Source organism: Nanorana parkeri, unplaced genomic scaffold (genome assembly GCF_000935625.1).
Source record: "Nanorana parkeri isolate BGI_ZX_2015 unplaced genomic scaffold, ASM93562v1 scaffold74, whole genome shotgun sequence".
In the NCBI taxonomy this organism is placed as follows: domain Eukaryota; kingdom Metazoa; phylum Chordata; class Amphibia; order Anura; family Dicroglossidae; genus Nanorana; species Nanorana parkeri.
Window position 1 is genome coordinate 2,501,766 of NW_017306342.1, and position 13,538 is coordinate 2,515,303.

The 13,538-nt window shown below is 40.0% G+C and overlaps 1 protein-coding gene across 1 annotated transcript in view; it reads right to left on the minus strand.

The window, feature by feature from the left end:
- Nucleotides 1-2,059: 2,059 nt before the first annotated feature.
- Nucleotides 2,060-13,538, minus strand: part of TRPM7 (transient receptor potential cation channel subfamily M member 7) — a 115,761-nt gene continuing 104,282 nt past the window's right edge. The window contains exons 36-40 of the mRNA XM_018576705.1: nucleotides 11,088-11,170; nucleotides 9,976-10,181; nucleotides 9,799-9,850; nucleotides 5,676-5,782; nucleotides 2,060-3,179 (exon numbers count right to left, since the gene is read on the minus strand). Coding sequence (XP_018432207.1) covers nucleotides 3,055-3,179; nucleotides 5,676-5,782; nucleotides 9,799-9,850; nucleotides 9,976-10,181; nucleotides 11,088-11,170 — 573 coding nt within the window. The 3' untranslated portion in view covers nucleotides 2,060-3,054. The remainder of the gene's footprint in view (nucleotides 3,180-5,675; nucleotides 5,783-9,798; nucleotides 9,851-9,975; nucleotides 10,182-11,087; nucleotides 11,171-13,538) is intronic.

Consider the following 13,538-nt stretch of genomic DNA (forward strand, 5'->3'; position numbering starts at 1 on the left):
AGGGATGGTCAAACAAAAACAAAAGTACATCAAATATTATTACAGGGAAAAACAAAATCACACATTTTACTCATTAGGGCACCTTGGTGATCTCCATCTTATATATATTTTTCCAGATATCTGGGTCTGTGCATGTTTTCCTGCATACGTTTTTAAAATGCAACAGTGACCTACTCTGTTTGAAAGACACCAGCATGGAGACCGGTGTATTATTCACACCTTATTGTAGTGGCAACCACTCCAGCCTGTACATATCACTTCTGTTTTTACATCTCCTTACAATGTTTTTCTGATACTGCATTACTAGTTGCTGCCATTTAGAGGAAAATAAGCAGGCCGCCATTAATGGCCTTATTCTAGACATGTTAGTGGCCTGGCCACTTATGTACAACCAGTATGCAGCCAGTGATTCCTGAACTCCTGATCTGCAAACTTATTTTGCAACTCAAAATATTAATGTCACAAAATGATAAATGATATAGAGTTGGGGATTAAAAAGGTACCATTTCTGTGGTTGCAGATTACACCAAGGTATGTAGCAGAACCAAGTCCTTACAAGATGCCTCCAACTTATAAGCAGACCTGAATGCACTCAAAACAATAAAACATCCGGCCGCACTCCATGTGTCGCTGAAAATGTCTTTTATTACAAATCACACAGCTACGCAAAGTCCTGTCTCAGGTCCACCACTCTAACACATATTACCCAATCTACGATTAAGCCCAGGATTTGGGGAAACGTGTTAAAGGGTCAGACCTGAGGCAGGAAATTGTGTAGCTGTGCGATTTTTAATACATTAACTTTCCAGCGATATATGGAATGCGGCCAGATGTTATATTGTTATGATGGCAGCCAACATGGGAGTGAGGATGAGTTCCAGTCGGTGAGCACCTGGATGCCCCCTGCTTGTGTGCTGTGGAGGAGTGGTGCAATCTTTTGGAGATCTGAATGCACTACTTGATTGGGGAGCTTTATGGCAAATTAAGTTTAAATGTTGATAAATGTAAAGTTATGCACTTGGGGACTAAAAACATGCATACGTCCTATAACCTAGGGGGTGTCAATGATGGAGAAAGATCTGGGCATTCTGGTAGACCATAGACTTATTAGCATGCAATGTCAAGCTGTAGTTTTCTAAAGCAAACAAAATACTTTTTTGTATTAAAAGAGGTATAGAATCTAGAGAGATATAATCCTGCCCCTCTACAAAGCATTAGTAAGATCTCATCTTCAGTTCACAAAAAGGATGTTGTGGAACTGGAGAATGTGCAGAGAAGGGCAAGGGGGGCAGAGGTGGACCCTACAGCTAGCAGTAGAGGAGACAGGGAGCACAGCATGGGACTGACAGAAAAGCTGTATAGATGGACCACAGCCCTGGACCTGTAAAGCATGCTGCCGCTAACCCCACACACTGCAAAAGTTCTAAGAAGGGCACTAAACAGAGTCTAATGACTGAGCACATTACATGGCGGCCCTGTGTCTTCCTTTTGGCAGGGTCCAGGTCTGTTACACCAAGACTCTGCCAAGAAGAAAACCTACCTGGATAGCAGCTGTAGGCACTGAAGTGGCTTGGAGCAACATTGGGAAAAACTTGCTTGAAGAATCTTGCAGAAAAAGAAAATCAATTAATACTAGTGAAAAAGAGTACATATCAGTGGTGGAAGAAGACTTCCATCCCCGAGAACACTAGCAAAAAAAAAAATGAACATCCCAGTGGTCTAAGAATTAACTCCCTATGTCCTGAGAGGTACGGTCAAGAAAACAGAATTATTGTCCGTGTTCTGTGATCCACTTTGTACTGCTTGCTGCAAAACTAAGGCAGTCTGGGAGTGGGAGAAGTTAAGCAGGGCTGTCCTGCAGCTTTTGAATGATTTGCCTGGTTCCAATCACCTGAAGGTAGCTGCATAACCCAATAGTCTAAGAATGAACTTCCTGTGTTTGTCACAAAAAAATGTTTTCGACTACAAAGAATAGCGCAGAACGTATCATTTATAACTGTTACATCCATAGAATACTGAATGTATAAAATACAAAAAAAAGCATTGTACAAACCTTTGTGAAGAATAAATTTATTTCAGGTTTTTAAAGATGTATATGATATATAAAAAGGTATACAGTATATTTCATCTTTCCCCAGCAACATAAAAATTTTAACAGCTAATTTGTTCGTGCCTTAATAAGTGTTGTATCTATAAGATACACTACAGATTTAAAATGTATAGAACTTCATATAGCTTCTGCAGGTAAAACCTGCATTTAGTACCTCTAACAAACAAAAGTCTCTGGACATAAACGTTCTCTCATCAGGAATAATTAAGTTACAGTTCATTGGCTAAACTGTATTCGAGTCTCCCATAATTTACAATTTAGTCATTCATTAAAATAGGTACCACATAACAAATATCTTTGTACAGGGGTTTAAATACAATGATAAAAACCATAAGAGACTGTGTACATTCTCATTTGATATACATGTTGTACAGATTGAGGTCTTTGGAAGATAAAACTTTTGAAGCACGCATAATGTACAAGATAAAAAGCACTTCTCTTTACAAGGCAACTAGAAGGGGCGACTTTCCCCTTTCGGTTATATTACAAGAGTTGTCTGCTGATCTTGGCTTTACTAAAGAATCAATAAAATTGAAATGTATAAAAGATAGCAGGTATACACAGCTAAAAGTTAACTTGGTATATATTTCATAAACTCCACAAGAAGGCCTTGCAGAATAGAAGGCTGCTCTGTGACCTAACCACAGGCAGATCACCTCCTGTATGGCTTAGCACAGGCGTGGGAGCACAGCGACATCTCAGCTAATGAACAACAAGGCATTCTGAATCTGCAGACAGACTCTGGGCTGATAGACTGCCAACATCTGGGCTAACACCAAAGGCAGGAACTTTAAGGAAAAGTCCTTTTATAAAATGCAATTAAAAAGAAAAAATACTAAAAAATAAAAACAAAAGACTTCTAGCAGCACGCACATATGTGCAAAATCCAGCTTCATCTCCTTGAGCCAGGATGAGAGAATTATCATGAATTTGTAAGTTCCAAGTTACAGCATCAGGCGAATAGACTGTTTTGTTTCTTTGGTGGGATCATCAGGATCGTTCGTTGACTCTGTATGGTCATCCTGAGGGAATATGACTTTATCAGGGGTGTAGTCATTCCTCTTCAAATCTTAAAAAAAAAAAATACATACAACAAATATCAATTAGCCTTACTTCATTTACACAGTACTATTGCACTTTTCTGGCTTTGATCTTTAAGTGAAAATGTACTTTGTTACGGTCTTTTTAAAATGTACCTTTTGTCTTGAATCATTACTGTAAAATAGCAGTACATTTCATGGTATGAGAGGCTGCCTACAAATTTACATCTGTATATCTGCAGCATGTGATCTACTGCTGCCTCTGACTGCTAGTGTCAGGAGATTCAGAGTAAGATTTGAGTGATATCTCTATGTACTGCTCACTGTTCTCCTTGCTGGAGGCTTTGACATGAGGAAACAAAGCCCTACCTCTACCAAGATGTTCCAAACAGAGAAAAGCGCAAAACAAATGGTAAGTCAGTAGTCGAAAAAGATCAGGCGCAGGGACACCACAGGCAATACTAGTGACAAGGCCATTGCCCCCCTTGCCTGTGTTTTTTGGGCACCCCTTCAGAGTTCAGCTCCTCTTAACAGCTCTGCCATTAGAAACCATAAAGAGTTTGTTTCGGCCAGTATTAACCACAAGAAATAGCACAGAGGAAGCTTAACTGAAGGGACAAAATTCTAATCACCCAAACTGGATCACTTCATTATTGCATGCAGGAATTTGGCATAGCTTTTCCTGTATGAATTTTATGTGATGGTAGTTTTGCCACTATTATCGCTGGGATTAATCAATATTTATCACAATTATAGTATACATATTGTCTTTAATTCAAAGCTAGTATTTGGGGTTACACTAAGGTTCAGGTCATCCAGTGACAAACACCCATTCCAGAAGTTAATATGCCTGAAACCAGTCTCCTTAACACAGTGATAGGAAATATGTTTTATTACATATGATGAGCATACTTCATGGGAGAACAAAGTACAGACAGCAGACACATCAGATACAGCACACTGGCAAACGTATACAAAGCAACAAATTGATGTGGATATGTCGCTGCGCACATGGCAGCTTTCGATGCATCAACCTGTTGTTTTGTGAACCACCTATGGTGCCCATATCAAATATTTGTAAAATTGTTACTTTAATCACTTGCTGACCGGGGTGTTGAAGCCCCCTTCCTGGACAGGCCATTTTTCAGTATTCAGCGCTGCGGTACTTTGACATTTATTCCGTCATGCAACGCTGTACTGAAACATATTTTATACCATTTTTTTGGGGACAGATAGAGGTTTCTGTGGTGGTATTTAATCACCACTGGGGGGTTTATTTTTTACTATATAACAAAAAACCCAAAATTTTGTAAAAAAACCAAAAACAAACAGTTTCACTATGAAATTTAATGAAACATTTAACTCCCCAATTTTTTGGTAAAATATAAAAGACTGGGTCCCGTCGGGTAAATAGACACCAAACATATCAAGCTTTAAAATGGCGCGCTCCCGTGAAATCGCAGAAAACGACCACACCCAAAATTGGCCATAGGCGACGCTTTAAAAGCTTTTTCCGCTACGACACACAGAGAAGCTGATGAAGCAGAGGTCTGCTTCATCAGCCTGTCACCGGCATCTGTAACTGGAGAGTGACACTATATGCAGGAAGTGATGTAATATACTTCACTTCCTGCATTCGGGGACCGAGATGAGATTAAAAGGGAGATAGTCTACTTATCTCCGCTGACAGCGTCACTGTGCCGGTCCCAGCCGCACCGGGCACAGTGGATCTCGGGACCGGCAGCAAGGCGGCGACGACGGAGGTGCGGGGGGTGCACACCCGCAGCTACTGCAAGCGATCGGGCGCCCGATCGCTTGAATGCAAACAGCCATCGCTGGCTGTTTACATTGCTAACAGTTTCCCACTCATGTGCGCGCTGAGTGCCACGGCCGAGGGGGGAGGGAGTTGCAGGACGTCTTAAGACACCCTCCTGCTCCTACAAGACTCACGTCCATGGCCGTTCAGGAGCGGCCATGGACGGGAGGTGGTTAACAAAAGCAAAACTTTTAGGTTTTCATTGCCTAATTAGGCTTTTTTTAATAATTTCATGTGTTTGAAACCATTTCATATCGAACTGAAAGTGTTGTTTTTTTAACACCCTTTACGCTAACTCAAAGTCTGTCATTTCTAGTCAGATACTGAGAATGAGTCAGGTCTACTTTTAAATAATATACATTCCCCCTAAAACAGCAAAGGGCTGTTATTTACTTTCCTCTGCCACCATACAGAAGGATTAGGATGCTGGAGCATGGACAGTTCAGCCGACACCACCATCTTGTCTGCTCCTACTGATTCAATGCCAATAAAAAGGAGGATTCCTTAGAACAGTGCCACACTGAAGGATCAACTGGATGAGACCTACTAAAAACACATTTTGTATTGGGCCTAGAACAGAAAATTTCAAAAGAAAGACTTCAGAATGTGGGTGTCAAATCAATGACTTTTCACTGGAAAATGCAAGAAATTATTTATTTGCTATATTGTGGTCAATGAGAGCCTAATAATGAATGATAGATACACTTACCTGGGAGCTTAAGCTTTCTACAGCAGGAATTACAGCGGTGCTTAGCACGGAAATTTTTGATGGCATCATCTCCTAAATTTGCTGGTCCGAATACCATGTCTGATGACCTAGAGAGAGATGCAAGACATAAGTTCTTGCAAGTTCTAGTTTAACAAGTATGCAAATATTAAATAGTACTGCTTAATTACAGACATAAGGATACATAGATTGAAGAAATAATCATAGTCTACTGATTTTCACGACACTCCAAAATACCAATAATATAGCAAGGATTTACTTCTTAAAAGCAACAAAATACCTGCACTGGTCCAGATATGCAAGTCTGAAAATGGCAAGATGTGCAAGCCTGAAAATGGCATTTGCTACAAAGATTGTACAAAAACCCACTGCGTCTGCTAGTTAGTGGAAGTGATGCTGCAAATACTACACATTTTACTCTCTACAAGCATAAGAGAACAAGCTAACCGTAACAGTATCCATAAACCAGTGCCAGTGTTATAGCACTGTCACAGGATAGGGCAGACTTTCAATCTAGAATTATAAAGTCTATGGGTACTAGAGGACAAATCCAGCCAACTAGTCCTTGGGGAAATTTATATTTTGGGGTAATGACCATTTTAACTAAGCTATCATGGCTCCACTTTAACATGTGCACAGGCAGTAAGGGTGTGCATTTAGAAAAAAGTATTTGGTAAACTGGGTAGGACTGTTCAGAGATTGAAGCATGCAATCCCATGGCCAGCTTTCTAAAAGGAGAGTCCCTGTCTTGGTGTTGTATCAGAAAATACACGATAACACTGTACAAAAGCATAATTTCTTAGTTTATACCTATAGTTTCCCAAGTACTCATTATCTTCCCCTAAATTCAAATGGGTAACGGGCATAAGAACAAGACGTAAGCACTTGTGCTTTTCATAACCCTGTGCTGGGTTTGCTTCTTTTAATAAGCATAACTGTTTGGAAGGAGCCATATAGATGAACTGGTGCCACACTGTCAATGTCATGATGCAGACACCATGCATCTGAGTGTGCAGTGAACTTAATGCTTTGATAAACACTCATGTGTTCGATACACACTTCTAAAATTCAAATATAAACAAACATACTACAAAATATGTATAAAAATGCAAAGAAATGAAAATGACTAATGCATCATATAAACAATATCTGCTTAGTATTGTACAAAACGGATGAGGAAAAGCTACCCTTAACCCTTTTGCTGCCACCGACGTAAGGCATACGGCGGAACAAAAGTGTTCCCGGCTGGCCAGCTCAGTATGCCTTGCGTCAGTGGCATTTACAGTTCTGCTATAAGCTCATGGTCGATTTAGCGACCATAAGCTTATAGCAAAACTGTTCAGCAGAATGTCCCCTTCAAAATAATAGCTGCTGATGACCGCTGTTAACGAAAATACCGGGCGCACCCCCCCACCGCTGCTGCCGGCCGACGGCATCTGGAGTCTCTCATCCCTGCCTGAAGCTGCTCAATGCAGGGATGAGAGACTCCATGGATCCCCACTGCTGTCCCCCACTTGTAGGGTCTGTAGCAGTGGGGATCCGATTAAAATTGGCCGGCGGGGGGTGAGCGGCGGCCGGCCATAATTCAGGATTAAATATCATTGATATTTAACGATCCCTCTGTGCAGAGCAAACACTGGAGTGATCGTTTGATCACTCCGGTGTTTGTAAATAACTGGGGACACATAGTACTATGTGTCCCCAGTTATGAATGAACAGGCTGAATAATAAAAAAAACACAACCCCTCCCTCCCCCAACATAACATACACATAATGAGGTGTACGCCATGCACATGTGGCAGCGCATGGCAAAGCTTTGTGACGCATTGCCATATGTTGTGATCTTTGTGTTGCAATAAATATATGCCTGTATCATTTTATCACAACACAAACACAGCGTAAAAACAATTTTTACCATAAGCCGCTTATTTACAGTTGTGCATACTGTAATTTTTCTACCTTTTTGCAAAAAGGCGCAATTTCAAATTTGCAAATAACCGAGTAGAATAGAAAAAGTAGAAAAAAAGAGAGAATGATTGGGCGGCGCTAGCATTGACAGCTAGCTCCACCCAACTGTTTTCTATTGGACGGGACCAGCTGTCATTACAATGAGAGCTTGTCGGAGCCGGCGGATTAAATATACGCCTGTATCATTTTATCACAACACCAACACAGCGTAAGAACAATTTTTAACATAAGTCGCTTTTTTACAGTTTTGCATGCCTTCATTTTTTTTACTTTTCGCAAAAAGGCGCAATTACAAATTTGCAAATATTTGTTATTTATTAACTCAATACAGTTTTATCTTTCAGATTTAGTCAGAAATTTTTTTTTTTGTGCACGGATACTGATTTTAGTGTGCTTTATCAATCGAATTGTGTATTTTTATCGGTTTAATATTAATTTGAGAAACATTTGCGCAATTATCGCACGGCCTACAAATTTAGTATCACCATCTTTTTATTTTACCGGGCCTGCGCTTTCAGAAAATATATGGTTTGGGGGGTCTTTTACAAACGCTAGATACGCAGCAGTTGAAAATCAAATCAATGGGAAAAATTTCAAAAATGGCTTGGCCAGCTGAATTGAAAATTTTTTCGGAGGGCTTGGCAGTGAAAGGGTTAAACCAATAACAGTGTGTACTACGACATGCTAATGGAAAAAATAAAACACACTTTGATCAGTGTTCAGTTAAAAAAAAATATTGTTACTGTAGATAAGTGTACATTTTATTCTTTTATTTGAATTTAAAAAATGTAATTCCTTTGTCATTTTAAAGATTTTGGTACAAAGTATTGCAAAGTTAATTACAAATAAAATAAATGCTTTCCCAATTTTGCATTCTTTTTACATGACAAAAAAATTAAAGAACAAAACGAATACAAATTAAATGTTTAATTATTAATTGGTAGAAAAATAGAAACCAAAAAAATAAAAAACAGGAACATAGTGAAGGGAACAGGAAGAAGAACTATTTATTTAGGGCTGCTTAGGGTAAGGACATACAGTATGCAGATAAAAGCTCATCCATATGATCTGCAACTAAAACAGTAGTTACAAAAGTAACAATGTTACTTTGTATCTCTATCTCACATCTGAACAGTGTATATAAACACTGTATCAGACAATATTTCTTTGACAGCAGCATCGATTACCGTATTTTTCCGTGTACGAGACGCTACTTTGTCATTAAAATGTTTAAGAAAAGAGGGGCGTCTTATACACGGGGGCCGAGAGGAGAACCGCGGTTGCGACACTCCCGAAAGTGACGATACCACTCCAAACTAGCCTCACGAGTGAAACTTCGGATTGCAGAGACAAGATAAGTTTTCCTCCAATCGTAAATCTTTTGTACCGGACATCAGCTGTTGTTGGGGAGAGTGGCTATGTAATCCGCTCTCCCCAGCAACAGCTGACGTCAGGTACAAAAGATTTATGATTGGAGGAAAACTTATCTTGTCTCTGCAATCCGAAGTTTCACTCGTGAGGCTAGTTTGCAGTGGTATCGGCACTTGTAATGCGATCATAAATCTTTTGTCCCCGACGTCAGCTGTTGCTGGGGAGAGCGTGTAGCCAGTGCCCAGAGCTGTAATGGCGGAGCATAACTTGATTGACTCAGAGATAGGTGTGATGCATTATATCATTTAAAATATTGATTTCTTAATTTTGGGTAAGAAACGTTGGGGGCGTCTTATACATAGGGGTTTCTTATAGGCAGAAAAATACGGTACATGTATGCATTCACTCCCAACTACAGTAAACTCCCAGTTACCCGGCACCCACGGGGATTGGTAGGTGCCGGATAACTGTAGTTTCTTGTTGCTTGAGAGTTGCACCAAGCCACAAACAAAAAATAAAAAAAATCGAAGACATAAGACGGTTGCTTGAACATTGGACAATAGGGAGTTTACTGTATTATTCTGACAACTGGGAATTGCCAGCAAGTGCAAGGAGGGGGAAAACGCCGAAGGACAGGGAGTACTACACATGCCATGTATGCTTCAATTACGTTTTTTGGGCATGTGTAGCACATATACAGTGTCCACAATGTATTCAATTTTATGGATAAAATTCTATAATAAAATACGAAATGGTTTCAACTCGCCTTTTTTCTCCAGACTTGATGACTGATGGGTCAGTTAAATTCTCTCCAACACCTTTAAAAACACATGTGTTAAGCCCGTTAGAAGCCATGCCTAAATTTGGCAGTACAAATGTTTAAAAACATAAACAGCAAATCCACTTAGAATAGAAAAAAAACAAAGCTTGGAGAGATGTTCACCTTGTAAGTCTAGAACTAGAAGCTCTCCTCTTGTATATTCAAATGTCCAATGACTAAAAGCCAACATGGTTTCCTCCAACATATTTGTTGGGACAATCTCATCTCCGTTGTTGTTGTTATATTTGCGGAATTCTCCGTTCATACACTCTTCTATGGCAAACCACTGCCCAGCTGAATGGCAGTATAGCAAGAACACTTCAAGAAACCTGCAACACACATACGTGAGATTTCTGTAGTAAATTCCATGCTCTTAAAGATGTTTACGTTACCACACAAAGAAAGATTATCATATGCTTACCAGTTATATTACATGAATAAAAAACAATGTTTCCATGAGCATAATGCAACTATAATTGATTACAAGATATCATTCCAATTTGTCATTAGAAATGAATGCACAAGAACAATTTTTAAAGCAGCAGCACATTTATAAAGCACAGTACTTCAGGATTCCATAGAACGCAAAGCCCCATTTATTTTCAAAGGAGGGGAGAAAGAGCCCAGTTGAAAGACCTGGTGAAGTCAAGTACCCAAGTTCTCTTTCTTTCATGAGTGTTCTCAGCAGCTATATGCAGAGAACACTTAGGACACAGAAGGCTCTACACTGCTGCTTGTAATTTATAATTGACTTAAAATGCAGGCACAGCGTAGAGCAAACACTGTGGTCTCCATTATAAATAAGTAATAATGTCAGAACAGCGCCTGGAGGTTGATTATGCCTTTGCCAAAGTTGAGTTGTGCCCGGCACAGCACTGATAAGCAGTTCTGAAGAGGCAAATTATATAAAATTAGACAATAAGCTGTACAAAATTCCAGCATTCACTTCCCTGTTGTGTAAGAATATAAGCATCATAAATTTACATACACCAGTTTTTACTCCCTTGTTGTGTTAGAATATAAGTGCCATTAATGTAAATACACAGCTGTGGCACCAAACATATTAACCGTTTGCATAACCACAAGTAAAAAAAATAACCATGCTGAATCAGCAAGGTACATCTGTAGAAGGTATCCATCAGCTGTGATTAAATTTTCAGACAATTAGAGGATGTCCATTTATGCAGAAAACAAATGTATTTTCAGATACTATGCTTTACAATATAATTCATTACCTTGGAGAGTATGGGATAGATTTTGGCTTCATTGCATTAAATGCAAATGTCATTTTCTGTGCTGCCCTTTGCTGCTGTATTTCCTAAATGTTTAGACATAACACAGAATAGTATCAGACACCATACACAAAACAAACATCCTAAAACATTTAAAAATACCGATTACAGTACAGGGACTTCACACAAAAAAAAAAGAAAATAGCACAAGACCTTTGGCTGTAGCCTACAGTTATATGTTATCATTGGGGTCAGGCGGAAGGTGTCTTTACAGAATAATTATGCTTTGAAGAGATAAATGTGTAGCCAGATAACTGTAATTACAGTTATTTTAGAGGTCTACATTCCTGAAAATGTATACAAACATTCCAGTGAGTGTTTTCTGACTATGTGGGACAAACCCCGCCTGGTTCTAATGAATCAAAAAACACACAGAAAATAATTCTGGTCGCTGAGATTTTTGTTAATATTTTTACGTCAATATTAAGGTGCAAGATTTGCCTATAATTGTGCGGGTCCAAAGAATCTTTTCCCGCTTCAAGTAGCGTTAAAGATGAAGAATGCAGATCAGTAAGATTACGGACGCAGTTGAAAAGGTTAGTGCGGTGGGGAGCACGAGTTGAGACCTTTTTATAACAGAAGCCTAAAAAAACACAGTCAGGGCCTGGGGACTTAATAGTGTGAAGAATGGTTACTTCTGCTTCCATTTTTTCTACCATGGCTTATGATAAGGTAGGAGGTTGAATGTCATGAAAGAATTTATCCACTAGAGGAGTGATGGCTAACGTTTTTGAACCATAGTGCCCAAACTGCAACGCAAAAATCAATTTATCTCAAAGTGCCAACACTGAAAATAAGTTTGGTATTGCACTGCAGTTTGGGCACTGGGGTTTAAAAAAACGTTCCGCACCACTGCCTTACGCAAAATAGGGAAACATTTAAACACTCAATAAAACACACACATCACACACTCATTAAAAAAAGCAAAACACATCACACACATACGTTGAACAATAAAATGTTATAATTTTAAAAAGTTGTCCTCTCTCGTGCTTACTTGTTTTGCAGGGAGGGGGCTGCATCCCTGGGGTCCAGTGGGGCACTTGGGGATTATCTTGGTGGTCCAGTGGAGGATCAGTGTGATCTGCATCTCTGGGTAATGCAGGCCATATTTATCGCTCCTGCCTGTGAGCAGAGGCACCACGAGGGACTGATAAGTATGGTCTACGTTAGCAAGAGATGCAGATCATACTGATCCTCCACTAGACCACCATGAGATAATTTTCAATTAATATATTGCTAGTTCGGCGATATGTTAAATAGGATCTGGGCACCTGCCAGGTTTAAAGATTGCGTCTGTCATTAGCGGCGGCCTTCTTTAAAACCTTAACGTCACACCAGAGGCCTGCGCAGAGCACCCCAGTAGAGAACCTGGAGTGTGCTGGCCCCTGCAACCGGCACCTAGGCTCACGTGCCACCAGAGGGGCCTCTGCGTGCCCTCGTGCCATAGGTTCACCATCACCACGCTAGAGTATGTGGAAAGGGTGGTGGTGCTTGGTGCAATTCAGATAATATGAAATGAAACTGTTACACAATATAGTGTAAGGGTTAGCTGTCACTTTTTTGTCCACTAGGCACAGTTTAATATGTTTACAGCTTTATAGTGGAAGTTAAGCAGATTAACCAGCATGGGGCATAGTTTATTTGCACAAGCATAGAAATTTCCCTTTGCCCAGCGTAGTTTTTCTGGTAAAAATTACAATACAACAAAATAAAAAAATAGGATTTTGGTACTCACCGTAAAATCCTTTTCTCTCCGTTCATTGAAGGACACAGGGAACAGATCGGAGATCATGTACTGTAGGGACGTCACAGAGCAGTACCAAAAAAGTGGGGTGGGTCAACAGAAACAACAAACCCAACTAAACAAAAAAATTCCCTCAAACGGCCGCCTGCAACACTTTGCGCCCCAACCCAGCATCCGACATTTTTAACAGCATCTACTTGTTTGCACAAGGATGCAGAACAGCGGTGTAGTGGTTAGCGCTTCTGCCTTGTAGCACTGGGGGGTCCCTGGTTTGAACCGGCCAGGTCACTATCTGCAAGGAGTTTGCATGTCCTCCCTGTGCTTGTGTGGGTTTCCTCCAGGTACTCCAGTTTCCTCCCACACTCCAAAGACATGCTGGTAGGTAAATTGGCCCTTGTGCGTATGCATGCGAGATGGGGACCTCAGATTATAAGCTCTTTGAGGACAGGGACTAATGTGAATATACACTATGTAAAGTGCTGCATAAATTGTTGGCACTATATAAATACCAATAATATATAAATAAACTGTGCTCACAATTGCTCAAGGCATAGCGATCTTACCATCTTCTCTTTTTCCTTATGTGCTGTTAACTGATTAATCACCCGTTTACAAAACAGGTTTGCAATTGTTAAATCTTCTCCTAT